Genomic DNA, 27,964 nt, shown 5'->3' on the forward strand with positions numbered 1-27,964 from the left:
CTGCATTTAATCATAGCATATTATTTTTGGAATTATTTTTTTCCCAGAAAGTAATGCAGGCAAATGAATACTAATCTTAGTTGGTTTTTACAAACCTACTGCTAGAAGAAACTCTTTGTCAGCTTTATGGTGTTTACCCTGATAGTCTAGAGCAGTGCAGTTGTTCTAGAGCATCAGTCTCTGCAGAGAGAGTGAGTGTTGCTCACTTGAAACGTGGTGCAGAGCAGCAGTTGGGGTTGAGTTTCTTATCACATCCAAACTGAGTGCAGAACAGAACTCAAGAGCCAGCTTGATGATCACATTTTAACAAAGTGTGGAAATAGAGAAGCAAAGCAGTGTACTCAGCTGGGAGCAACGCAACAGTCCTAAGGGGTTTGTAACATTCACAGCTCATGGTCCGTCAAACCTATCACTAACTGTGCTCAGAGCAGCATCCTGAGAGCTTTTAAACACCTGACATTGCTTCAGGTTCCTGTATCCCGGGTGTTCCTGCATAATAGTTTTTGGTGTGTTGTTTTTCTTCCTGAAAATTACATGCACAGGACTTTTGTGAGCCCGTGTGCTTCTCAGGGTGAGACTTATAATAGTCCTCGTTCCAAAGGTATTCATTTTTCACTTTGTTACCACATCATTAGCCACCAGCGTGCTTGTAACAAATGTGGATAGAGCCTTCCTAAATCTTCGTTCGCTAAGCCTAGCCATGACCAAATTAAGTTACTAGGCAGGTCGTTTTTAAATCTCATGCTGAAGTCTTGTATATGTGTCTTACTTTCCAGTTTGGGTGCTTGAGTGGCAGCTCTGTTCTCCAGTGTTCCCTGTGTTATGTGCCTCTGAGCATTGCTGGGCAGAGCTGGTGTCCTGCCATAGCACTCTAATGTCAAAGCAAATGTTAAAGCTGGCTGGGAAGAAAAGAAACCAATTTGGGCTGAAATATCTGTTTTTGATAATAGTTCCCAACAATGTAAGTTAATCATATCTGTGATTATTAGGGAGTCCAGGTAACCTCCTGAAGATATTTGCCCTCAATGTAACACTGAAGTAGATTTTTCAGCAGCATGTGTGGCCTGTTCTAGCTGCGTACCCTTCTCATTTTTATTGTCTGTTTACACATGGGACAAACCCAAACCTTTGTCTCAGGATACAAAAGAAGTGTCTGAAAAAATGCAGCTTAATTCTTCTGCATTCCCTTTCTTTACGTTGAAATAGTTGGAGTTGCTTTTGCTGTTTACTCTCTGGGCTGTGCTGGGGCTGGGAGCACATGTTACAGCTAATGGGAATCCATTCCTTGTAGAGAGGTGGATGGAAGGACTAGAGAGTCATGAAATTTGAACAGCTGTTAAACCCATTACTTATTCTATAGTGAGTTTTCTGCTTTCTCAGATTGCCTGTTAACTCCAAAGCCTATAGCTTTTTACTTTATTATTGGGGAGCAGGAGAACTTGATGCAGACAGAGAAAACGTGTGTTTGGTTCCCTCTTTCCTGTGTTCTCATTGCACACACTCGGTGTCTTCTCCAGCTGACCCTGCTGCCATGCAGCTGTGATTCTCTGTCAGGATTCTGACAATCCAACATTCTGTGCTGTACAGCAGAGGGAGAGGGCAATATAATATAATATATATAACACTGTGTTTTATACATATATATATATAGAGAGAGATGGAGCCCATCCACATAATAATTGAGGGCCTCTGCCCATAAGAGTGAGCGTTGTGATGTCTTTCAACCCTTAGTTTTAAATTATAGCATATATTTATAGAAAAACAATTCCAATGCAGATCTCCTTGGAGATCCTTCCCCTTTCAAGTGCTCTCCTTCAGCATGGTGACTCCACGTAGTCGTTTTCCAAGCCCCGGCGAAAGCGAGCGGTCAGGGTGCGGCTGATGACGATGACCCGGGGGGCCATGCAGTCCTCGCGCCTGTGGAGGATGTTCCAGATCAGGATGGCAGCTGCCAGCGTGGCCAAAAGGCAGGCTCCAATGTTCAGGTAGCAGGACCAGGAGAGGTTGGTGTATGGCCCGATGCGGTAGAATGTCACCAGCCCAATAACCAGAACAAAACCTGCAGGCAGAATGACAGACTTATTTTTTTAATGAATTCTTCTCTTAAATTTCTGTAGTGGCGAGATGCCATAGGCTTCTCAACATTTACAGACTCAATGTCTATAAAGCCTTTCCATCCCTATTATGATGTGCTGGATGTGTTCTTGAATTCATATTTGGGCACGATGGTACTGCCTTAAACAGAGGCTCAATGTTAGCCCTGTGCCAGGGCCTCACCACCCTCCCAGGGAAGAATTTCTTCCCAAAATCCCATCTAACCCTGCCCTCTGGCAGTGGGAAGCCATTCCCCCTTATCCTGTCCCTCCAGGTCCTTGTCCCAAGTCCCTCTCCATCTCTCTTGGAGACCCTTTAGGCCCTGGAAGGAGCTCTCAGGTCTCCCTGGAGCCTTCTCTTCTCCAGGTGAACACCCCCAGCTGTCGCAACCTGGCTCCAGAGCAGAGGGGCTCCAGCCTAGCCTTCCTTCCTGTCCCTATTGTCAAACAAAATTATTTTTCACTTTTTTAAAAGAAGTAATTTATGATTAGATTGAAACAAACATACAAAGAGGCAAGTATGCTTCTAACTATTTCCACTAACTAAGGAAAGGTTTCCTCTTTCTTCTCCTACACACTTCCTTAACCACCACCATAACACAAGAATGTCATTGCCAAAAGGACCCCTTCATGAAGGGAGATGGAATAAACAAAGACCCATAAACTGCCAGAACATTTCTGGACACCATCTTCCTGAGGTCATGGGCAAGGAGAAGTCAAGAGCAAGTAAGTCCAGTGGCTGTATAGTGTCTTCTCAGTTAGCCACACTGCTTGTGCCTGCAAACACTGTCCCCATGGATACATGACAATGATGTGATCCCTGGCTCTGGTCCTTTATTTTCCATGAAAGATCCCATCCTGAGTATGCACTGTATCAAGTTTCTAAAAAGAGTACTAGTAATGCAGTGAAGATGGAAAAGACTCGAGTTATATACAGATAAAAAAACAGAGGAGGGAAATTAAGTACAAATAGGAGGAAAAAATCAATCATTTCTTAAAGGCATGACACTTGTACTGTTCTGAGAGTCAATAACGTGAAGGCTGATTTCCCCTCCTCATAATACAAACACTGAAGGAATATTCCTTCGGGAGATGTCTGGCATCTTTGGCTCTCCCGTGTCTATCTAGAGGGTGGTTTGTAACTCAATTGCTTGCTGCACTTTCTCCTCCTGAGAGGAGAGCTGTACCACAGCTGGCACGGCCAGGGAGGCTTTGGAGTGAGGCATCTCTGCCTGAGGATAGGTGAGGAGGAAATAGGTTCTTACAGGTTCTTTCCTGCTCTTTCGATGCTCTGCTGTGAAAAAGGCTTGATGTTCCCTGGAGGGATTTTAGGCTGTTGACTCAGTTGTAAGGACACAATAACTCCTTGATTTTGTCAGTAAATCTCTTAGTTATTTAATGGTTCAACTTAGTTATAAGTGAACAAGTTTCATCTGGGAAAAATGTGGCCACATGGAGCACACTGAGTGGCAGAACTTGCCGATCCACACAATTGTGGTTTGCTGGTGCTCCCAAACGGAGCCTTCAGACTTGCTCAGGGTAGCATTTCCATGTTAGCAAGTCGGAGGTGGATTCCCAGTGCATAGGTGGTCATCCAGCATTATTTCCAAGTATACAGGTTTGAAAGTTGCTTCTTGACTCCTGTTCAAAAACACTGAGTTAGAGCAGAGGTAGAAAAGTGGTGAAGTTGTGCTTTTGACAAATTAAGCTTGAGTCTTGATTTATTCCGCCCCCCCCCCCCCCCCCAGTAATCACTGTTGGATGACACACTGATATCACATGCTTTATGCTTTGTAAAATCCTGGTCCTTTGAAGCCAGGCAGATGTCATTTATATCCTTGGATGAACTCTTGAAGGCAAATGAGGGAGCTAATTTTTCTATATATTCACATGCTCAGCTCATCACCACGTGGGAGGGGGAATGTTCTCTCCTGGTGCATTCCAAATTGTCACTGAAGTTTGCCCATGTTTTTTCAGCATTCACAGAACACTGTTTTTGTCCTCAAAGCCACAGTTAACTGTGCTCTTTCTTTTCTTTGAGGTTTCCTTGAACTGCTTTTGAGTTCCCATGACTTTGCTGTTTAGCGTTATCTGGGTCTTGTATGAGTTTAATCTATTGATTTAATCTATTGATTGTTAGCAATAACACCCAAGAAGATTTTAGCAGAGCTGGGAAACAATAGGTTTCCCTCATTTCCAGTGTCATTCTCTGAGTTCAGTTTGTCCTGAGGCACATGGTAGAGAAGAGAGGGGGAGATCAGATCCCTTATTGTGAGATAAATCAGGTTTTTTAATCTTTCCTCTGAGATGGCTCAGTTTGCCCCCTGTGGAACCTGGATGATGAAGCTTCCCCTGTCTTTATTTTGTATTTCAGAGCACTGGGAGCAGAGGATGCTAGTTGTGAGGTGCTTATAAAGAATTTGGAATTTACATCTTCATTTAGGTCTTATAATGATGACACAGACTGATAGTGCTCTGCTCTGCAAGAGGTTGCGGTCCACTGCTCAAAGAATGATAAATAGGAATTTTCTTATGAAGGTAGGAAATTGAGAGAAAGGGAGATGTTTGCACCTTCTGCAGCTGAGTTGTTGACCTCTTTCATCTCCTTCAGGTTTAAAATTGGCAGGAAGGAGGGTATTGATACAAATCAAGAGTCCCATCTTACTGAGGAGTCTGGCACATGAGAAAACATGATCAGTTTTGATTTTCAGTTTTCCTTTCAGAACTTGTTTCCAGTTCACACACACTTTCACAGGGAATCCATAAGGCATTAAATAAATTTTAAAAAAAGATGTGAAGCAAATCATAAAACTTTAAGCAGGAAGAAGTTTGAGCAGAAGTCATGTGGACCAGTGACCACCCACAGATACCTCTAAGGGACAGTTATAAATATTAACAATAGTCCCCTTCGCACACACTCTCTTGCAATATTTGTTTGAGACTCTCGTGGCAGAGGGACATGGGTTCAGAAACACCAGAGTAACCCTGATGCTATGTCATGTCTTGCAGCTTAATTTCCACTGTAGACTATTTTCAGTATTTAAATGTTTTTCCAAATACCCAGCTTTTAATGAAATTACTTAGCTTTTCCTTTTCTCCTTATGTATCACTTATGGCCAGTTACTGTCCTAAATGTCTGCACATCTCCATGTTCTATCTGATGGAGCAATTATCCACCAGGAAAAAAGCACTAAGGCTTCCTTACAGATCCCAAAATAAAACTATTTATGCTAGCAGGACTATTTCCCTTTGCAGGCCCTTTGCCTGAACCCTGCTCAGATGAGCAGCCAATCATACAAGAGGCTTTCTCTCCTTTCCCAGTTCTGAGCCAGTGGGTGGGCAGGGCAGGGGAACTGGTTTGAGAGCTCCCTGAGTTGGCAGATCCCAGGAGCCAGTTGCCAGAGCTCTTGAGTTAAAATGGAGGCTCTGTGTAGAATCCTTTGCTGCAGGCTAGACAGGAGCTGACATTTAAGAAGAGAAAAACATGTGGGAGAGGAGAAAATATGTTACCGTAGAATTTGTTCAATCAGTTTTAGAGTTCTGCAGGTGTCAGTGAGCTCTAGAATGGAAACGTCACTGAGAATGTTATTTTCCAGTATTCTTATTTTATATTAGTGTGGCCTGATATTGGAATTATAAATGTGGGAGCTCCAGAGCAAAGGGTAAAGAAATCATAATGATCCAAAATGACTGAGTTTGTATAGGATGGTAAGATTTAAATTTTGATGAATGCTGCTTTTGTGAAGATGATGATGAGTGAAAACCCCAAAGTTTGCTTGGATAGATTTTGTCTGTAACAGCTTAATCAACATTTAGTCTGTTATGTAAATGACTGGGCAAACACATGTAGTTCACTTATTTGTGCTGTTTAATAGTTAGAAGTACCCCTATAAAAATTAACCTTGTTCAGGAATAGTTTCCAGGACTAGAACTGACTGTGGTAACTTTTCCCTTTTTAGGTAGATATTTGTAGCAATGTCTGAATTCAGTTTCACTATTCCAGTAAGATACCTGGAGGAAGACAGTTGGCTTCCCAGACTATTTCCCATAGGCAACTCTACCAAAAATAATCAGAAAATTGCTCTCTTTGACATCAGGCTTCCTGAGCTCATAATGTACAGTGCAGGTTAAGGAGGGCTGCAGAAGGGACATATTTCTTTAAATTTATTTATGAAAATATTGAACATTTTCATCTGGTTTAGTTTCTTTTCTGTTTTGTAGAGATGACAAGACTTCGAGATGCGTGGCTGAATTTCCCTCAATTTCATTAGGTACAGCAATCAATTTCAGATAATTTTATTCTTTATTGTCTCAAGTCTGCACAGAGGCCACATCTTCACTAAAAATCCTGATGAGATTACTTGAAGTGCTTTATTTTCCCATAGAACTGCTGTTTATCTCTGGTTGTTTCCCATCCATAGCAAAACAAGCTGGAATGGGGGGGCTTTTCCACTAGGGAAGGAAACAGATAACGAAGTCACTCGGAAGACTTTTGGTTGGGACAGTATTTATTGACTGTGGCAGTGGGAGTGGGCTGGGAGAATGTTACTTTTTGAACTTACATTTCAGATCTGTATGCTGGATTTCCTGTTTGACTGAAGCTGGCTGCAAGCCAACTATGGAATTTTAGCGTTTTGAAAGAACTCTAACAGTCACTTTTTTACTTCTGTGATTAGTTTGTTGCTTTTTCAGGCACCCCTTGATTCTCATTCTTCCTTTTTATTATGCATGGATAGTGCAGTTGAAGACATTCACATTATGTTTTTTTCTGGGTCGCCAGAAAGTCTTTATTGGGATTTATAATCCTCCTCTTTACAGCTTGTCCTATAGGATGACTTTTGCTGCCAGGAAAAGGGAGAAGAAGGAAAATAGAGCAGCCAGACTGTTGAGAATTCACCACCCACGCTTGTGCAGCAGAACTGCAAACAGGGAAGGGAAATGTTTCCCTCCTTTTTCTATGTACCCCATCAAGTTTCACAGGGAATGGTTTAGCTGTGATGAGTCACACACCTGAATGAGATGCTTGTAGGAGCTCAACCTTATTTATCAATGTGAGATGGATTCCCAAAGTGATTCCTGTAGGACTTATGCAAATGATTAGTTAATAAACACCTTTTCCTGTTTCAGCTTGGCACTTAAAGGAGTTGTGCAGGGCAAATGTGGGTCCTCTGTAACAGTAGTGTGCTCTTCATTGCAGCACCAGGCTGGATGATGCTTTGGTTTCTAATGCCCCAGGGACTCAAATGACCCTTGAGGTTTCAGTAGGACATTGTTAAGAACAACAACTTTTTTTTTTTTTTTTTTTTTTTTTTTTTTTTTTTTTTTTTTTTTTTTTTTTTTTTTTTTTTTTTTTTTAATTTAAAATTTCCTTCCAAGGATTTTGGAAGCATGTAACATCTCTTAGAATTAAGAGAGTAGCACAGCTTCTCAGGGGCAATAAGACCCTCTTGTCCTTCACTTTTCTGAATTACAAGGGCTTGTGTTCTTTGTCAGTCCCTGTCTTAAACCTGATGGAAGATTTAGTTAGTGTAAGGCAGTGAATCCTACTTTATGTCAGAAATCTTCAAAGGAAGGTGCAGAGCACTGTTTAACCAGTCTAGGTCTATTGACAGTAACTTGCTTTTCTGGAGGTTTTGGAGGTTTCCTTAGAAATTATGCCAGCCTATGAACAGAAGGTCGAAAAGCATTCCCAATGAATTAGGCAGAATTCCTCTTGGACAGCTGTTTAAATAAGGATAAATGTGCAGACTCTTACACTGGAAGTTGACTATAAGCATTGCTTGACACCTTGGATTCAGAGGCACCTGGAGCCAATTAAAGCTCTGCTTTAATTGTAATAAACTTCATATCAGACACAGCTATAAGGTCCTGTTGTAAATCAGAATCATGGAATAGTTTGGGTGAGAAGGGACCTTAAAATTCATCTCAAACCAACGCCCTGCCATGGGCAGGGACACCTTCCAATCCAAGTTCCAAGCCCTGTCCAACCTGGCCTTGGACAATTCCAGGGATGGGGCAGCCACAGCTTCTCTGGGCAACCTGTGCCAGGGCCTCACCACCCTCACAGGGAAGAATTTCTTCCCAAAATCCCATCTAACCCTGCCCTCTGGCAGTGGGAAGCCATTCCCCCTTGTCCTGTCCCTCCAGGTCCTTGTCCCAAGTCCCTCTCCATCTCTCTTGGAGACCCTTTAGGCCCTGGAAGGGGCTCTCAGGTCTCCCTGGAGCCTTCTCTTCTCCAGGTGAACACCCCCAGCTGTCCCAGCCTGGCTCCAGAGCAGAGGGGCTCCAGCCCTCGGAGCATCTCCGTGGGCTCCTCTGGTCCCACTCCAACAGGTCCCTGTCTGTCTTATGCTGAGGATCCCAGACCTGGCTGCAGTACTGCAGGTGGGATCAGCCTGAGCCAAAATACCCTGTGCAGAGAGAAGCAGTCCTGGACATTTCAATGTCATCTTCTGCTTTCATTGTTCAAGTGCTCTCTTCATCTCCTGATACCTCAGAGGGTTAGAGCTGCATAACTGGATCAAGGGAGGCAACTTGACTTGAATTGTTTCCATGAGACACTTCCATGCATATATGATGTGTGTGTTTGTAAGCAATAAAGTGAATGAGTTGAAGAACTTGCCATTTCACACACTTATTACTGCATTATTTCTAATGCTGTGGCTGTCATAAAACATTCCTTATCCTTGCATATCCAAACGATATTGATCTGGTAATAATTTGTTACCATATTTCTAATCAGAATATATGCCCTTGACAGTGAGATGCTACAACAACCTGCCTGCTGCTCTTGTCAGTGTTTAGCCATGAAGAATACAGGCAAATCTTCTCCCTGCTGCAGCTATACCAGATGAGGAGTTCACCACACTTCTTGGGAGCTACTGCCCTTCCCAGTTTTGCTGGTTCAGCTGCTCCCAGGAACTACTTCAGACAAAATAAGTGGGATAGGCTTCTAGATTTTAAGATCTTTGAAAATGTAGTTCATTTTGCAAGTATGTGAAAACAAGATCACTTATTGTGATGTTTGCAGTCCACATAAAGAGCAGGCACATTTGGCACTGAGGTGAAATAAAAATGAGAAAGAACGAAAACATTAAGCACTAGCCAAGCAGTCAAGTTCTCTCTTTCTGTTATGATTTTTAGGTTATTTACAGCATCTCATTTATTTGCTTCCTTTCCAGGAAGTAGTAGGTTTACAGCTCCATAGATTTCATCTTAGAACAGATCTGGCTTGAGAGTGTCGTGAAGGAAAAAGGTGGAAGGAAGTAATACAGAAGCCAGGATCACATTCTGTCAGGAATATCTTCGGCCTTGTTCTCCGATGGCTGCTGTGCTGTTCTGATCTGCATTGAGCTTTTCTGGATATCAGTCAATCTAAAGTGGTTGGACCCAGAAAGAAGAGAGAAGGTAAATGGTCCAACAACTATTTGATTTAGTTTTAACAGCACGGGAATTAGAGTATGCTTGAGCTCAGCTTTCCTGTGATGGATTAGGGGTCTGGAGTGAAACACAGCATCGGCAGAAAAACACAGTGGGCAAAGCTGGAATGCAGTGCTTGAAATTCAAGAGAGGTAAGACTGTAATGTATTTGGCTGTAAATGACAAGCTCAGTAGGAACACAAAACTTTTTAATCTTCAGGATATTATGTATTAAAGTAATTTAATGCTGAAAGCAGACTGGCAAGAATATTAATCATTATGATTCAGGTTTGCAGTCTTGGACGTTCAGAAACCAGGATGAGATCTAATGTAAGGGGTATTCTATCCCAGATTTTCCCTATTATGTTTTTAACATTTCACTCTTAAATCTGTGATAATCATCATTATACAAGATCAAGACTTGGCTGGAGCCCCTCAAGGCCTGATCACATCTGGCAAGTTAGTGCTTGTAGTAGTTCAATATCCTCTGAAGTGCTCTTTCTTCCCTGTGCTGTTAGTATGGATTTCCTTTTCCAACAGCTCTTCTGTCAGCTGTTATTCATCCTATATTCAGCACATGGAGTTTTTAACAGTTCCTTGATAAAAAACAGAAACCACAAAATCCTCTAAAGGGGAACTTCTGAGCTTTGACACAAAATTCCACGTACGACACTGGTTCCATTTTCACCAGGAGGCTTTTCCAAAGCAAACAGCTCACTTTCCTGTTAACAGGGAGGTGTGAGGCTGCGGAGCTTTGGAGCTGTGTGAATCCCGTTGCTGTCCCAGGAGCAGTGCTGTTTCCTCTCTTTTTTCCTTCCTCTTTGCTTCCTGGGGCTTTATTTTCTGTCAGAGGTCCATCCTTTTTGAATGGCTGTCAAATGCATGTGCAGGTGGCAGGAGTGAGGAAGTGGTGGAGCCTGGAGCCACTGTAAGCTCCAGTGGACTAGAGATGGTTGATTTGAGCTTGTGATAGACTTTGGAGATAATACTTAGCATACTTAGTTTTCTAAGCCAACAAGGACTTCTATTCAGACCATGGGAAACTCTAATGAAACCCACACAGAGTTTCAGTTGACTAAAAATAAGAAAATTGTAGGTTGAGCCTTCCCCCATAATATGAGATCTCATTCTACCACTGACCATTGTGGTTCTCTTCAGCACTTGTTGGCATATTCCAGGATGAAAGGTAGAGATCAAACAGGAGTTGGAATTAGAGGGAACATGATTCAAGATAATTTCTGAAAGTACTGGCAGGATGAGGAACTGCAGAACAGTTCCTCAGATCATTTGGATTTTGAAAAGGAAAAAATAGGGGGTTGGTGCTAGTGTTCTTTCACTTGAAAGTGTAATGAACAGAAATTACCCAGCCAGAAATATTTAATAAGATTGAATGTTCATTCTTAAATATTACCTACTCTTCTCACATAAATAATCTGTCTGACCTGAAGTACCTTGACTTTAACCCTTCAAAGGAAGCAGGGAAGAGCCTTGCAGGGGTTTCTCTTGGACTGTTTGCATGGACCAAATGCTTTTAAGTGCAAGCATCGTATTCACTATTCTGATGTTTTTGCCCAATATTGCTACTTTTCTTTGAGAAAGGCTGAGAGGTCACTGTCTCAGTGGAGGCTCAGAGACTGAGTGTCATCTGTGGCTCATGGGATATGGGGTGGCCACTGTCTTCCCTTTCAATGTAGAACACTCTATGTCTCCCAGTGCAGCATCAGTCCTTCATCGGAGCAGTAGAAATGCTGGGCTTGCTCACCCTTTGCACATGGATTTTGTCTGATATCAAAGGCACTTCATCCATAATGTCTAAATTGCTGTCACCTGGGCCCAATCCAGGGAATTTGGTGAGTGCAGACCCCTGATATCCTAGGGAGTCAGCAGTTGATACACCGCTGTCCTGAAAAAACTAGGGAGGTTTCCAGGAAGTCATCCCGTTATATTGTGATAATGGCAGATATGACAACTTCTTCCCACTTTTTGCAAAAGTATGCATTCCAGAAGACTTCAGCTGGTTGTTCTGGATATCAGGAAGGAATTTGTTTAAACAGAAAACTTACATTAAGATAATGAGATGTAAAATGAATATCATGGGCAGAAAACCATCTGATGAGGGTAAAGGAGAGTGTGGCGTAACTGCAAAGGGGTGGGGCAGTGACAGTCACTGTGTTATTTCTGCAAATTCAGACCCACAATGTCTGTCTTCGTAGCTGTCACAGGCTGCCTTTACACCTTTGAACACAAGCAGGCAGATGAACTCCTTGATCCAACAGCTTCTTCAGCCATTCTCATTTGTATTTTGTTAATCATTCGGACTCCAGCTTTCCTCTCCTCTCCCCTCCCAGCACTGGGGATTTCAAGGTTCAGCTTTCATAACAGGTAATAGCAGGCATTTCCTTCTCCTGTGTCGGGATATCCTGGCGCCCTTCAGTCTCTCTCTGACTGTGTTTAAAACAGACTCCAGCACAGGAAAAAAAAAAAAAGGCCCAGTCTAAAATTAGCAGCTGTGGCAGAAGAAAGGCCCACGGCTGTCCCCTGTGCTGCTCGTCAATGAAACAACACATCCAAACAGAGCCAGAATGCCTTTCCGCTTGAGGAAAAACACACAGGGTGAGTTTGGGGAGGATAGGAGGAGGCAGAGCTCAGCAGGCACCAGAGGGTCAGGGAGAACTTTCCAGAAGGTATCCACAGTTACACAGACCATGGTGGGGCTCTAGGGAGAGCTTTTATGGCAAGGCCTGGAGGTGTTTAAACTGAGACTGCATGTGGCACCAGTGCCATGGTCTGGTAACCGCGGCAGGGTTGGATCAAGGGTTGGACTTGATGATCCTAGAGGTCTTTTCCAACCCAGTTGATTCTATGATTCTGTGATTCTAAGGCTGTATATCTGTCTTTTGGCAGCACTGGCTGGTGCTTGAGGCTCTTGCCGCACCTGAAGCTGGATCGGGTGCTTTGAGAGTTACAGAACCTCTGCAGAACCCTCCTCTTGTTTGGATTTCAGGTTCCTCGTCCTTAATGTACCTAAATAAACCTGAACATTTTATTGCTGTGAAACCTTATGTAAATGACCTAGGCCAAATTCTGATCTTGCAGTGGTGTAAACCTGAGGTCTCAGTAGCTTTATGCCATTCTTAATATTCTGAGTTGTTAAAGTTAAAATTAAAATTGAAAATAAAATGGTGTTGCTTTATTATAACCTGTTTTTATATATATATATATATATATAAAAAAATGTTGTATTTTTAATCTGATCTTGTAAGCGGCTGGAATGTTACTCCATTAATGACAGTTTCCTGCATGGATATATTTTATACTCTTAGTGTAATGAATACTGAGTGACTTACTTTATGTAGTAAAGAAAAGTATTACTGCAGAATGTTTATACTTTGTTGCCACTGTTGTCAAAGTGGAATTGTGATAAACCCATTTCCGCCTTTCCTCATGCATTTCTGTATACAGTCCGTGAGAATTGCTGTGGGAATTTTATTTATAGCAGTCAGTGGTATGAGTTGACTTCAGTTTTCTTTGCTGGATTGCAGAGGTATCTGTCTGCCAAAATCCAGCTGGTGGTCGTTGAGTAAAATTCAGTTAGCTAAAAGCAAATAGTCATGTTTCAACAAGGCTTCAAAAATTTTCTTAGCCCTTCTGCTCCGCTTTCTCACAGTTCCTTTGGTATATTTTATCCTGCTAAATTGTGGGATTACAGTGCATCCAGTTTATTTCTTTTATGTTTGCCTTCCTGGTTTTGTAGGAAATAATAAAGGCTTGTTTTTCTTGGTTGGCAGAAGCCTCATTCTAATATATCCCACATAAAAGCTTCTATTCATGTCCTGCAGAATCTCATAGGGAGAGAGCTTCTCAGAGACAATGAACTTGCTTTTAGATTTAGGTCTTTTTGCTATTCTTTGTCACTTGAAAGATTTATAAAGTAAGAAACTCTTTTCCACCTGGATTTAATAGATACTGAGTACTTTTCCATCAGTAAAAAGAAGTGGACTTACTGGCAAGTTGGAACACGGCAGCTATGGCCTCCTCCCACCACTGAGTGTCCTGGGAGATGATGGGGAGCTCCATGAGCCCCAGGACAAAGATGAGCTGGCCCGCGGTCAGAGCCACCGTGGCGATGAGGTTACAGGCCCTCATCATGTCGAACTGCACTGGGGAAACAGAGGAAGCATAAAGTTAAAACAGTAAAAACCTGGGGAAAAAAAAATCCTGGATGAGCAGGAATGTAAAATTTGTCAGTCCACAGAAAAGAGTTCTCAGACTATTCCTTCTCCCAGCAGTCCCTTGCTCTAACTGGGATCTGATTAAGAAAGGATTTTCTTTATGATGTGTGTCAGATCTTTCCTTTGGTTGCACAGCATCCCATAAGTATTGCTTCAGTGCATGAAACAAACAGCTAATTTTCCCAGGATGACCCACTAGAGGTGCTGGAATTCTGCCCATTGAAGATTCTATCTGTAATTCATAGCCAGAATTGTTCGGGGCAGGAATGATGTTTGCTTTGCATTTGTGTGACACAGATGGAAATGGAACCATAAATAAATAGTTTTTCAAGACCCTAAAATAATAATCACTCCAAACTAATTACACCCTGAATTTCTTTTTTCCCTTGTCCATCTGTATTGTCCTAGAAAATATCTTGTGAATGTTAATGTTGAGGTCTTACAGGTTTATGGAAGCTTGATATAGAGGATTCTTAACTTTTTCTTCTTTTGACATTTATTATTCTTTGGGAGGCACTGGAAAGACCCTTATATTTCCATCTCTGTAACGAGGGAAATGGTTATAATGAAGATGTCAAGGCTTGGCAGTTTTTAATGAGGCATTAGAGCATAATCTACATGTACAAGTAAAAAGTTACCGTTTTTTAAAATGTATGTGTGTGTGTGTGTATATATATATTTATATATAGGAGGAGTTGTAGGAGTATGTTTTGGGAGTCTACTATTGACCACCTGGCCAGGACAATGCCACTTATGAATTATTCTACAAGGAATTAAGGAATATCTCTAGATAGTGCTCTGGGCCTTAAGGATGATTTTAAGTTCCCCGACATCAACTGGGAATATCCTACAGTGGACACAAACAGGTCCAGGAAATTTCTGAAGCATGCTGAAGATAACTTCTTGGTGCAGAGTCTGAGGGGGCCAACTAGAAAAGGTGCCCTCTGAGATGGGCAGTTTGTAAAAAGGTTGTGGACAAAGTGGCTCTTAAGAGTGCAGGAGCTGGCAATTCTAAAGCATGGGGAGACATGCAAGCAGGGAAGCAGGAGGGGTTGGCTGAGCGGGATCTTCTTCTGGAAATGAGTCTGTGACTGGGAGGATGACAAACTCCCAGCAAACCCTGAGCTTGTTCGAGACTGGCTCCTCCAGCTGGATGTACATAAATCTATGGGGCCTGATGAAATCCATCCCAGGGTACAGAAGGAGCTGGTGAATGTTATTGTGGGACCTCTCTCCATTATTTTTCAGTGGTTTTGAGTGGAGAAGTTCCTATTGACTGGAAGGTGGCAATTGTTGTCCCAGTTTTCAAGCAGGGTAAGAAGGAAGACCCTGGAACCTACAGGCATGTCAGTCTCACTTCAGTGCCTGGTAAAATTATGGAGAAAGTTATTCTGGGAGTTACTGAAACACACTTGAGAGACAGTGCAGTCACTGGTCACAGCCAGCACGGCTTCATGAGGGGAAAGTCCTGCTTAACCCACTTACTTTCCACTTACAACCAAGGGAAGGCAGTGGATGTGGTGAGTTTGGGTTTTAGCAAAGTTTTTGATACCATCTCTCACATCATCCTCCTGGATAAACTGTCAATGGATCAATGCAGGCAGACAAGTCCATCATATACTGGGTGAGCAGTCAAAGGGTTACACTAAATGGAGTGATATCAGGCTGGTGGTCAGTCACCAATGGGGTTCCCCAGAGCTTCGTTTGAGAGCTGGTGCTCTTGAATGTTTTTGTAAATTATTTGGGTGTAGGAATCAAAGATACGTTAAGTTTGCTGATGATACTAAACTGGGAGGAACTGTGGCTTCCCATGAGGGTAGAGGGGCCTTACAGAGAGGTCTGGGCAGGCCAGAGGGCTGGGCAGTCACCAACAGTATGAAATTTAACTAGAACAAGTGCCAGATTCTGCACATGGGATGGGGCAATCCTGGTTATATGTACAAATCAGGGGACAAGAGGCTGGAGAGAAGCCCCTGGAAAGGGACCTGGGGGTCCTGGTCAATGGCAAGTTCAATAGGAGTCAGCAGTGCACTTGTAAGCCCAAAAGGCCAACTATGCCCTGGGGGGCATCAGGCAAAGCATCTCCCTCTGGGTGAAGGGGGTGATCGTGCCGCTCTGCTCCACTCCAAGGCAGCCCCACCTTGAGCCCTGGGGGCAGTTTTGGGTGCCCCAATATACAAAGGGCATTGAACAATGGGAGTGTGCCCAGAGGAGGATGACCAGGATGATGAAAGGCCTCGAGGGTAAGATGTGCAAGGAGTGACTGAGGGCATTTGGCCAGTTCAGGCTGGAGAACAGAAGGCTGAGAGGTGACCCCATCTCATTCTGCACCTTCCTCACGAGGTGGAGGTGCTGATCTCTGCTCTCTGGTGACCAGTGACAGGTCACGAGGAGCTGGAAGGAAGCTGTGTCAGGGTTGGACATTAGGAAAAGGTTCTTTCCCCAGAGGGTGGTGGGACACTGGAACGCACTCCCCAGGGCAGCAGTCACATTCCCAAGCCTGATAGAGCTCTGGTGTGTGTAAGATGCTCTTAGTGATAGGGTTTTGTTTTCGGTAGTCCTGTGAGGAGCAGGGAGCTGGACACAATGATCCTTGTAGGTCCCTTCCAACCTGAGCTATTCTATGATTCTATATTAAATATAAAGAACAAATGCAGCAATGACTACAGACATGGATATCTGCAGTCTTGACTAGAAACCTGATTAAAGTGTGTCTCCCAGCTGGCTACTGAATGGAATATATTAATTGCAAAGTTGGGTACTTTTAGTCAGGCTTTTCTTCCTACTTTCCCTGTTAACCTGATGGATGTCCTGTTTTTATCCTTTTCCTTCCTCTCTAGCAAAAGGTGGGATTTGCAAATATCTTTGTGCCAGTTCAACATCTCTTGCTCATGTGTCTTTGCTGTTCTGAAATAGAAGCAGTGCTGTGTTTAAGTTGACATATATTAGAGAAAGAAAGACTCTGGACATGGATATTCAGCAGATTTTCAGAAGTGTCTTGACTGGCTGTAAGTTTGGTGGATGCACTGACCATCAGAATTTGGTTCCTGATCTTCCAAGGAGACTGCTAGGAAGTGCAGAAAACAAAACTCAATATAAACAAGAGTAAACTTAATTGTGGAGTCTGGTCTACTTTTGTGAGTCATAAAAATGTTTACCTTTTATTTTCCCCTTGTAGATCATATTTAGCTTCCAGTGTTCTAAGTAACAACTCATGATTTAATTAAAATTTAATAAAATATAGTATGGTATCTGAAGGGTTAGTTAAGAACCACAGTCCATTAAAATTTTTCGCATTGAATAAAATGTTAAGAAGGAAGGTAACATACTAAGTATTTTTGGCTTTTTCTAGTGAGTTTATCTCTGACCAGAGAGGAATATTATTTCACTGAAAATGTTCAAAGATTTTGTGTTTAACTTCCAAAGTTGTCCTTTTAGCATCGGCAGCATTTGGATCTCTTGCCATGTTGAATGCTCACAGGTCAAGAAGCACATTGGCTGGTAATGGAATCATAGTCAGATGTTTGAACTTTGTAAACATCAGTAAAACTTGGAACATCTGGAGTGTTCTGTTTTCCCACTCAGATGGACTTCTGTAATACTTTGAGGACCAATGCTTCCTGAAGAGATGGTAATGACTTTCAAAGGAGAAAGGCCCAAAGTAAGAGTAGGCTTGCAGCCATTATTAGTACTTTCATTTAGTGACAGAACTATTTGCAGTGTTTAAAAAATTGCTGCCATAATGGATTCTGTTACCCTGTCTGTATATAGTACATGAGAGCTCTAAAAAGAAAGCCTCTGTTTTTGCACAACCTTTAAAAGTCTGAAGTTTATGCCAGAAATATATACTACCCCCAACATAGAAATTAACACCAAAGTTTTGCTTTCACTGCTGTTCGTGACTTTTTTTAACACTTAACTGTATTACAAAGTCTTTTAGCTTTGCCACATGATGTTATATGCATACTAAAAATAGTAAGTTTCTGACTGTGACTCAGTTGAATTTCAACAAAATTTGTAATAATTTAATCTTTACATAATGGTTCTTTGAGCTCTGTCCTCTCCTGTGGCTGGAAGAGCAGCAGCTCTGGATGGGTAATACTGATGATCTTTGCTGCTCTTTGTAAGAACTGCACACTTAGGGATGTTTATTGGCCTAATACACTGCACTGTTGGATATTTTGCATAGCTGCTGCTTTTAACCAAAAAACAGGTTGCACTTGGTCCATGGAGCCACAGCAGGCTGATGGTTGGTTGGATAAGAAGGAAGCAGCTGGTAGGATTTCATTAAATATGAAGACAGTTATTTTTATGGAATAAGGTGTTACAAGAACTGAGTACCCTTCCATCTCTCATATGAGAGATGTTGTTTTATTCTAATAGGTTTAATGTGTGATCTGTGAACTTTTAGTTTTGTTCTAGAATTGTAATGATTCCTCTTGGGGAAAAAAAGAAAACATAGAATCCTAGAATCATAGAATTGTTTAGCTTGGAAATGAGCCCTAAGATCATCAAATTCCCTTGGCACTGCCCAGGCCACCACTGACCATGTCCCCAAGTGCCACATCCATATGCCTGTTAAACTCCTCCTGGGATGATGACTCCACCTCTGTCCTGGACAGCCTGTTAATAATGTATAACTCTTATAATAATGCATGAAGTCCATTCTTCTTGCCATAGAACTTGTTACAGTCAGCCTGAAAGTGCCAGGTGGCTGTGCTTTCTTACTCACAGCCGTGGTGACTTGGCATACTGTCAGATCAGCACAGGGTAATTTTACTTTGTACATAAGCTGAGCTTCTGCACCAGACTACAACCCCAGAAGTGGTATCTGAGGAAAGCAGCTGTAGTCTCCTTTTATTGAGAACAACCAATAGACAGTACAGATCAAGAAAGAGAATTGAGTGTGCAATGTCAAAGCGTTTCCTCAGAGCTGTACCCATAGAAGAGCCATAGAAGATGGAAATCTTGTTGAGGAAGACCAGGCCAAAAAGGCCTTCTCCTGCTTGAATGACTGATTAATCCAGGAATAAATATTCCTCATCTCTTATAAAATTGGTTGCAATATAGTTTTTGAAAGAGCTGTGAAATTTAGTATTTGCCTTTGTGCTCTTTTACTCTGCCTATTTTAAATTATATGTAGGCAGAAATGCCTCACTAGCCAGCTTTATTCTGATGAGTTTTCCGTAGACTTGATTATTATTATTATGAATTTAGGATCATCTGTTCAACCATTTCAGCTTCATTTATAGTAGCCAGGATTCCATTGTCACTTTTTGTGGCCATTGAGGACTTCATCAGCTTTTGCCTAATGGTTTGTTAGTCACAATTTGTAAAACAAGATGTTAATAATGATTATAATGTCTGCACAGTTACTAGTGGCATTTGTGTTAACCCCTCACTTCTAGAATCTATTGCCTAAGACTGTCATGACATAGGTGTTTTGTATTTTGGAGGTCCCACTTTTTTTGTTTTGAACTCAATATTGTTCATGTCACTCATCTCCTGAAGTTTAACTGTGACAGAATTCCCTATAGCCAGAAGAGGATGTACCCTATAGCTAGACAGGGGTATTCCCTATGGCCAGAGATTGTGGTTCCCTGTAGCTAGAGGTGGATACTTCCAGCAGAACAGACCTGGACACTACAGAAGGTGTTTATTCCTTTATGTGTGTCTGACAGGTGAAGGAGGGAGGGAAATCCCTCCTTTATCCACCTTCCTTAAGATGCAATTTGGCTATTAACAGCTGGAAAGGGTTAGTCACTGAATGGCTCCAAAACTCTGCCCTGAGTGTCTGCTCTTCATCAACATCCACTGCTGGTCTCTGCCTTTTTCCTTCTGGTAGCCTGTCCTGGTTTTCTGCCCATTTTCTCTGAGAAGCAGTTAATTCATGGACAGGGCATCCAGCTGGGACTCTTGTTCAGCTCTGGGTACTGGCTTAATGAATTCTGCTTTGTTTAAAACAGTTATCAGTCAAGAGTCAAACCCCAAACTCCAGGGATGAGACCAATTCAAATTCCTTGTTGTTTTGCTCACTTCCTAAACCAGCTGTATCCATCTGGATTAGAGATGTTGATTTGATTTTCTTACTTACAAGCAGCAATTTTGTTTTGTTATGATCCATGATAGCCCCAGGACTGTTGGTGTTATGTTCCAGGATAGCCTTAGGACTATTTGCAGAAGTAAGTTAGTCATACTGGAGAGTAATTTGCAGTGTTTTGGGATAATGAGGAAGGATGATCTCACTGGAAAATCACATTATGTTAATTGCTTAAAATGTGAGCATTTCTTCCCCCTTTCGGTCTGCAGAGAGGCGAAGAAAACCAGTAAGCGGGTCAATTCAAGCTTTGTAGTGATTAAACAAAATGGCTCAAAATATTTTCGTAGTTGTCTAAAACTCCCCCTGAGAAAGACCACTTTTGGTCAACAAAAATTTTAGGGCAAACTTAAGTCCAGCTTCTGTAAGTTATTAAGTTTCCAGCCCTAGGAGGAATCTGTGACTGCACATTTACTCAGTGCCAGGGGCCAGGGCTGACTCTCAACATCTCTCTGTGCCCTCACAATTTCCTGCTGGCATCTGAACGGTAGGAGCTGACTGGGAGTGTGCTGTTATCGCTGTCCATCGTGGGACACTAAGTGTGTTACATCTAAAAAATGGTCCCCAAACTCTTAATTAGCTCTTAAACTCTTACTAATATGGGATGAATTATACTCAGCTGAGGGATGGTGCCACCTCAGGCTGCTGTAAAGCTGATTACATCTATCAGTTCATCCATGCTTTAAATCTCCTGAGGGATTTTGCTTCCTTGGTTTTGTAATGAAAGAACTTAAAAAGAATATTCTACTGCTGCTGTTTCCTTTTTATGGTTCTTGGGTTTATTTACTGATTACTTATTTGGTGAATTATTGAGGACACGTTCTGAGATGTACCTGATTGTCTTCATAAATGCTTGATGTTCATATGTGACTTTATTCTGGGAAGGAGGATAAATGGTTGTGTTTCTGAAATAGAGATTTCTAACTGATTATGGATGAAACGGGTAATACTCCTTACACTTAAGTTGCCTCACTTATTTTTGTTAGAACCCATTTTCAGTTTCTTGAAACTGTGCTAGATTTCATCTTCTTGGCCTGGGTGTCTGCAGGCTGAGATCATATTCTGCTGATAAAATTTAATCTAACTAGATAAGTAATTAGGTTTTCTCTAATATAATCAAGAGATTCTAACTGAGCCCACCAGTTTCCTCTGGAACCTGACATTTTGCTGAGGTGTTATCCTGAGATAAGGGATGTATCCTATGTTTCAGCCTTTTGGAATAATTTTTAAAATTATAGGGACTTCAGAAATTCAAAGCCAAACAACTTAACATTGGGAAAAGACAGAATAGTGTACTTGAACCTAAATGGGTAAAAGGCAAGAGTCAGCAAGAGCAGGGCTTCTGTCTTGCCGACTCTCACTTATGGTCTTGCTGTTCATAAAGCTGAGTTCCAACTTGGAAAACTGGATTCTGTATTAATAAATAATTTTAGAAGAAACCCTTCCTTAGAATAAAAAGAAAAATCACTTTAGTCAAACTTTTGGCAATGAATGGTGTGTTTCTTTCGTTTTGGATATCAGCATTGTCAGCAAAGATCAGATGTGCTGAGCAGCCTCCCCAGCTGCCATGGAAATCAGCTGGAGCTGTGCCTTGGATATCAAGAGCACTATGAAAGTGCAGAGCACAACTGTGCTTCATTTTACAACAGACACACTTACTGTTAAAGCAATTAAGAGATGATAAGAACAATAAATAGCACCACTGTAACTGTTTACTGACAGTCAGCATCATGCTATGCCTCCCAAAGCTGTGCTCTATTTATGAAGTCTTTGACATTTAATTTCTTCTGTCGATCTAAACTTATGGTATTTATGTTGCTAACCTCTTTGAGTATGAATTAGGAAATATATTGAAACAAGTTAAAGCTACTTGTGAAACAAACTAAGCCAAATGTTGGCAGTATCTCAGTGCACCTTTGCATGGCTGTGTCACTGAGACCATAGGAAGGTTTAAAGCCTCTGCGATGCAGATGTATTTTGATGGTCTGAATAGTCACTGATTTCTTAAAAGTGAAACATCTTTTATTTGATTTGTACCCCTTCCCCATGATGATGTTTTTTGCGTGTCTTACTGCAAGGACAGGATTTTGTCCTGAAAAGGAAAGTCTCTCCCTCTCTTTTTTTTTAAAATCTCTGTAAGCAGCCATACAGCTTTCAGCTGCAAGGAGTCCTCAGTATGTTCTGCAGCTGGATGAATATCTCAAAAATGATGGATGGATGGATATCTTAAAAATTATTTTGCTTTTTTCACCTTCGGTAAGGCTTTCTGGTATATGCAATTTATGCTTTTTCACTTAAAAATAATAATTTTAAAAAAGGAGGGGAGGGGAGGGGAGAGAAACCAATCTGTTTTGGCACAATTAAAATAATGTTCTGATATGACAAACTGGCGGAATCTTGCATCCCTTTACGTTTCTTGGAACTTTACCATTCAGCTCATCTTAAGTGTGAAACTTCACATGTGAATATTTAGTTTGAAAGGCAGACAGATCTTGTTTGGGGGGAGGAGTGTGGCTGGTGGGTGTTTTTTATAACAGCTTCAGTGGTTACTTTTGGAGTGAAGACATGGCTCCTCCAACTATTTTCAACATAAACAAGTGCTTCTGGTTAAGTGATGTGCCCTTGCAAACCCAAATTGAGAACCTTCTATACAGTCATCAGTTTTAATAGACATGGCTGCCACATAGTTTCTGATGAGATGTGACTTGTCTACATATCATGATTTTCCTGTTTATAAACCTCAGCAGGGTATTCTGTGTTGGTGGCTGTGATAAATGCATTAATCTGAAATTTTCAAAACCTTCAGAGCCATTTTCACTCATAACACTTTAGTGAATTCCAAGTCTTGATGGTGAGAGTAACCAAACACTGATTGCTCTGGCAATATTTCTGTGTAATGCATTGAAACGTATATTATGTTCCTTTTCCGATCCTGAATCCCAAGAAGTTTTGCACTTTTCTAAAATGAGTACACAGAATAGTAACCCCACATTGAAATGACCATGCACTCTAATTTGAAGAGCCAGACCTTTCAGAATTCACCTCCATTGGTTTCTGCCATTAAATTAGTATTTTCACTTATTTAAACGTTGCTTATATTTCAGATATTAGGCGGGGAAATCACAAGCCCTGTGCTGCCTCATCTCTGTGGAACAGCCTGAGCAGTCTATCATGTACCATGTGTATGATAAGGTTTTGGGCTTTTTTTAATCTGATGGTAGTTCCTGTCTGCTCCAGATGCACTTGGCCTCCTTTCTGGGTCTGTATATATTGAAAACCAGATAGAGACAAGTAACACATGTCTACAGCATGCTCAGCTGCTTGACTCAGCCTGGCTTCCAGACAGCCAAATTTCAGAGAAGTTGGAAATTTTGGAGACATTGGAGCTTTGTGTAAATGCAGTGGACATGGGCACTGAGGTGAACTGCTGCCTCTGTAGCAAACCTCAGCTCCTCACTCCCACCCCAGTGGCATCCTGTCTCAGCCACTGTGTCTGTGTGTTTGCATCAGCCATCCCTTCAGGTGTTTGGATGGGTCCCTGTGGCAGTCACGTAGCTGTCCTGGTGCTGTGCCTCTCCTTGCACAGGTTATGCTCCCCATCCGAACTGCAATTCCCACGAGTTATCTTGCTCTGGGCATCTGATCTTGACACATGCTTCCTGCTGCTGGGATTTTCCTTATGTCTCCTGCAGCCCTGAAGAACCCAGCAAGGTTTTATATCTTTTAAACCCCTCCCTATTCCTGTGTTTCCACATTGTTCCTAATGTTCTTTAGACAAAAAGGGACAAACTGTGACCTCAGCTGATGAATAAATCAGCTCCCTCTGTCCACCCAGAGATAGCCTCGGAGCACGGCACAACTTAAGGGCATATTTGTACCCTGCAAGATGGTTAAAAATATCCAAGTCGATTCCAAGCAATCTGGTGTGTTCCTGCAGTATTCCTGGCCTGATACTGGGCCGGGACATAGGTGGCTTTGAGCAGGGCTGGCTCTGAGAGGGCATCACTGGTGGAACGTGCTGTGTCCCTGCGTGGAGCTGCATCGCTGGGTGTGATCTGGACCCGAAGCTGGGGGTTGACTATTCATGACATGCTGTCTTACCCAAGCCCTTGCTGAGGTTGTGCTTCTACTACCTGTGGGCCTTTTTTTAAAGCATTAAGAGATGCAGACAAAAGCATAATCTTCCAAAATTTTGGAACAGTTCTGAAACTACATCTCCATAACATTTGGCAAATGTTTTTGCCCATGCTTAGGTGACAGGAGAGTTGGGCTACCTGGCCAGGTTTCCTTAAAGTGTTCTGAAGAGGGGCTGTGCAGTCTGAGTTCTCAGTGAAGCCTTTAAGTTTGTATTGTCCAGTGGCTTGTTAGAAAAACTTAGATTGATGTCCTCATAGCTGAGATGATTCTCAGCATAAGTGAAGGTTTCAGATCTGAGAGTTTATTAGCACTAAAAAGTAGCCATCTCACCCCTCCATACATCTGCATCACTTGGCTTATGCTAGCAGCAGCACTTGTTGGACTCTGATACCACCGCTTAATCCAATGGAAAATATCCACCAAAAACCCCCTCCCGTTCCCACGTCCAAAACTTCCACCCCGGCCTGGGTATTCTCTCGCTGTTAGTCATTGGAACTGTGCCAGAAGCTTTTCAACATCACAGATGGTTGAAACAGAGGTGCAGGGTTGCACTGAGAGAGAGAGAAACAAAGAATTGGATAAAGACAGCTGGAAGGGCCTGGGATCTCCCTTCCAGAAGCAGTGAGGTTTGAGGGACAGAGTTGAAGTGCTTTCCCCATGGATCAGTCACCCACACTTCTTGTGTTGTGCCTTGCAGAAATAGTTCACATTGTGATGCTTCCTTTCCCTATATTTTTAATATCACCTGCTCCTGTCCCTGGATTTATTTTTTTTTTTGCCGTTTCTAGGAAGAAATTCTTCCCTTTGAGGGTGGTGAGGCCCTGGCACAGGCTGCCCAGAGAAGCTGTGGCTGCCCCATTCCTGGAAGTGTCCAAGCCCAGGTTGGACGGGGCCTGGAGCAACCTGGGCTAGTGGAAGATGTCCCTGCCTGTGGCAGAATGAGATGAGCTTTAAGGTTCCTTCTCACCCAAACCATTTGTGATTCTGTGATTTCAGTGGGAGAAAGAGCAGGCAGTGAAAAGTTGGTAAAAAACAAGTTCTAAGAATGTGCTTCTCTCTGCCAAGGGGCAAACCTGCTGTAGCAGTGCCTGTGGTTGGCTGTTACTTACAGTCTGCTCATACAGGAGTCTTCAGTGTATGGACAAGCAAAGTTCCCAAGGGTGTACAGTTTTTCTGTTGAACTGTAAGATAAATAACTTGCCCCCTGAATATGTATTTCTGTGTATAAGTACATTTTTTTATATGAGCCAGATTATGGCATTTTTTGCATTGCTATTGGCAGAACAGATTTTTTTATGTATTGTTCTACAAATGGCATCCAAAATACTATGTGGTAACGTAGTATTTCTTCCTTCATAAAGTTATTTTTTAAATGTGTGTATATACATACACAGACCTGCAAGTCTGTGATTTATCTACAACTGACAGATGAGGATTGCCATAGGTATTACTAAAATAGTATGTGATTTCTTATTAGAGAAATTCCTTAGAATGACAAATCCATGGATGCAGAACAAGGCTCATACTGACCATGTGTACAGCCATGGAAACATAGCTGTCTTAAAAATAAATGCCACAGGTGTGTTTCCTACTGAGTTTGTCATGACGCAGCTGCAGAGTGGAGATTTTCCTTTAAGGGCTTTATCAAAATTCAGAACTGGCCTTTTGCTTACTATTTGCTTCCAGATTAAACAGGGAATGGATGCTTTATTCCTATGTAAATTGAGTTTCTGGGCTTGAAAGGCCTCCTTTAAATTAGAATTTTTTAAGAGTGGTTGTCAGAGAATTCCTCTGGGCGCTTGATTGTGCTATAATTATTACTTTGAAATTTCAAGATTTTCTATCACACTATTCTATTTGGATGAGAAACTGCTGCCCAGACAGTTCTGCCATGAAACTGATACCTCTGATCTTTAGACACTGCTCACCTCCTGACCCACACACATCAAGAAATACAAATTTTTGTGATAAAAGTGCTGCAGGAGCCAAATTCACTGAGCAGGAGCTCATTCCAGTGTTGATTACAAAACATGTACTTTTACAATTCATGAATGATACACATTGTTCAAGTTAGAACATGGCTTATCGATATTAATTGGGGCAGTCATTCCAGGGATGAAGCTGCAGATACACATCAGGGAACTTTTTCCACAGTCCAATCCTTTTTATAATCTTTCAGTTAAAAAAAGGTATTGAAAGGGTCAGGACATTAGAACAGTTGAGAAGTTTTCTGATTGTGGTTTATGCAGGTTCAGTATTAGCAAATGTGCAAAAAATGTTCCTGCATAATTTTTTTGGGCAATATGATATGGAACGGGTCCACCTAAAAACACTTTTTAAAGAAATTCCTCTAATAGTTCTTTGTTGTGTCTCCAGAAGGATCAAGAAGAGTAGTTGCACATGTTAAGGCTTATCTCAATTTTACATGTTTTTACCAAAACTATTTCTGTCTTTTCTGCTCCTGGCATTTCCAACAAAAGCAAAGAGAAGGGAGAAATAACTCAGCATGTCATTGGAATACCTTCTTTGGGTTTTTTTTGTTTGTTTTATGGTATTCAGAGCAATTGTGGTTGGTGTTGTACTGAGCAGGAAGGGATACCGTATGGCAGGAGCCCGTGGTAAGAGGGAGAAGAGAGCCTGAGGTGTCTCAGAGCTTTGGGCTCACACTTCACAGGTGATTTTTTCAAAGCAGATCAGTCCCTAGGCTGTATAAACCAGACAGCACCATGCAGCATACTGGCTTTGAGGGGAGAGAAGAAGGAGTTCAGTTCATCACTGGTGGACATAATGATTCTTATTTCCTCAAATGAATTTATTTGGGGGTGAATGTGAAAAGGTGTTTAGACTAAGACAGTTAACAATGATTTCAGGGTTAGGCCATGAATCTCCTGGGGACCAGGTGCACCCTATCGATCGCGACCTGGCATCCGCAGAGAAGACAAGAGACTGCACTTACGTTTGACAGTGCTGCGAGACTCCTGGAACCCAGCCGACTCCGAACCCCAGCCCAGGGCTTCACACTCCTGCTCCTCCCCTTGCCCGTGCCTGGCACTGGTGCTTGCAGCCCCTCTGCTCCACTCTGCCAGCCAGCACATCCTCCAGAGCCCCACGCTGCGCTTCCGCCCGTCCTCCAGCGTCTGGTACACCCAGTTGGGGGTAAAGGCAGCTGCGTTGTTAAGGATCAGTGAGACCAGAGCTACCAACACAGCTGTGGCTACCAGTTTCTGGACAGTCATATCTGACTGTCAGCTTACTGCCAGTCTCTGATTGCAGATGACACAGGGTCCCAGTCAGCTGCAGCACATTGAAATGGGGCTGGGAACAGGCGGCTGCGCTGGGCGGTTATGGGGGGCTAGAGGACATCACCGTTCATTCTTGAAGTCAACTCCAGAGGGGTTTATGATCAAGGAAATGAGAATTTTGTGAGGTAGGTAGGAGAATTCCATAAAATAAGAACACAAAATAAGTCCTTCCTAGCGTTGACTTATCCACCTTCTTGCACTTTGATAAGTAGTGCCAGTCCCGTGGTGAACTGGGTGACAGGGAGGTCCATTCCGTGTTGGACGGGGTGAATCCGGGCAGAATCCAGTCTCGGGGCAGGAGAGCCTGAGCTGAGGCGGGGCAGAGGCGGGATGCTTGCCGGAGCCTGCCGAGCGCAGGGCCCTCCGAGCCAACCAAGCGCCTCTCCAAAAGCCTGGGTTTGGAGGCAAACTTCAGAAAATCCTGCAAACGGTGACAGATGTCATTCTCTCAAAGCCAAGCTGAGCCAGAGAGGAATGCGGTCATCCCAAAGGAGCTCTGCAAGTCTGGAGTATCTCGAGGGGGCTGCTCTGCCGTGTCCCTCTCCGAAGATCCGAGCTGTGAGTGCCGGGAGGAGAACAGCCACTGCAGTGAGGAAAAGGCCCCCCCACCTCCCCACCAAGAGGAAATGGCTGTTTTTCTGGCTGTTTTTGGTGAGCCTCAGGGCGTAGTCGACTGCAACAAAC

The 27,964-nt window shown here is 42.5% G+C and overlaps 2 protein-coding genes across 4 annotated transcripts in view; one reads left to right on the plus strand and one right to left on the minus strand.

The window, feature by feature from the left end:
* IFT140 (intraflagellar transport 140) overlaps positions 1-27,964 on the plus strand; it is a 79,727-nt gene that overhangs the window by 34,917 nt on the left and 16,846 nt on the right. The gene's annotated exons all lie outside the window — the stretch shown is intronic.
* Positions 200-27,913, minus strand: TMEM204 (transmembrane protein 204). The gene is made up of 3 exons (XM_027737916.2): positions 26,935-27,913; positions 13,517-13,672; positions 200-2,059 (listed from the first exon to the last, which is right to left on the minus strand). Exons 1-3 carry the CDS (start codon positions 27,212-27,214, stop codon positions 1,815-1,817), a joined length of 681 nt encoding a protein of 226 aa, XP_027593717.1. The 5' UTR covers positions 27,215-27,913; the 3' UTR covers positions 200-1,814.

This window comes from Pipra filicauda, unplaced genomic scaffold, assembly GCF_003945595.2.
Source record: "Pipra filicauda isolate LSUMZ 115617 unplaced genomic scaffold, ASM394559v2 scaffold472_size498715_pilon, whole genome shotgun sequence".
Lineage (NCBI taxonomy): Eukaryota > Metazoa > Chordata > Aves > Passeriformes > Pipridae > Pipra > Pipra filicauda.

What these genes read in the sequence shown, in the direction of transcription:
- TMEM204 (XM_027737916.2), bottom strand. Translation starts at nt 27,214, where the DNA reads ATGACTGTCCAGAAACTGGTAGCCACAGCTGTGTTGGTAGCTCTGGTC. An exon ending in GTCTCGCAGCACTGTCAAAC is followed by an intron (nt 13,673 to 26,934) that starts GTAAGTGCAGTC and finishes CTGTTTCCCCAG; the next exon opens with TGCAGTTCGACATGATGAGG. An exon ending in TGCCGTGTTCCAACTTGCCA is followed by an intron (nt 2,060 to 13,516) that starts GTAAGTCCACTT and finishes TTCTGCCTGCAG; the next exon opens with GTTTTGTTCTGGTTATTGGG.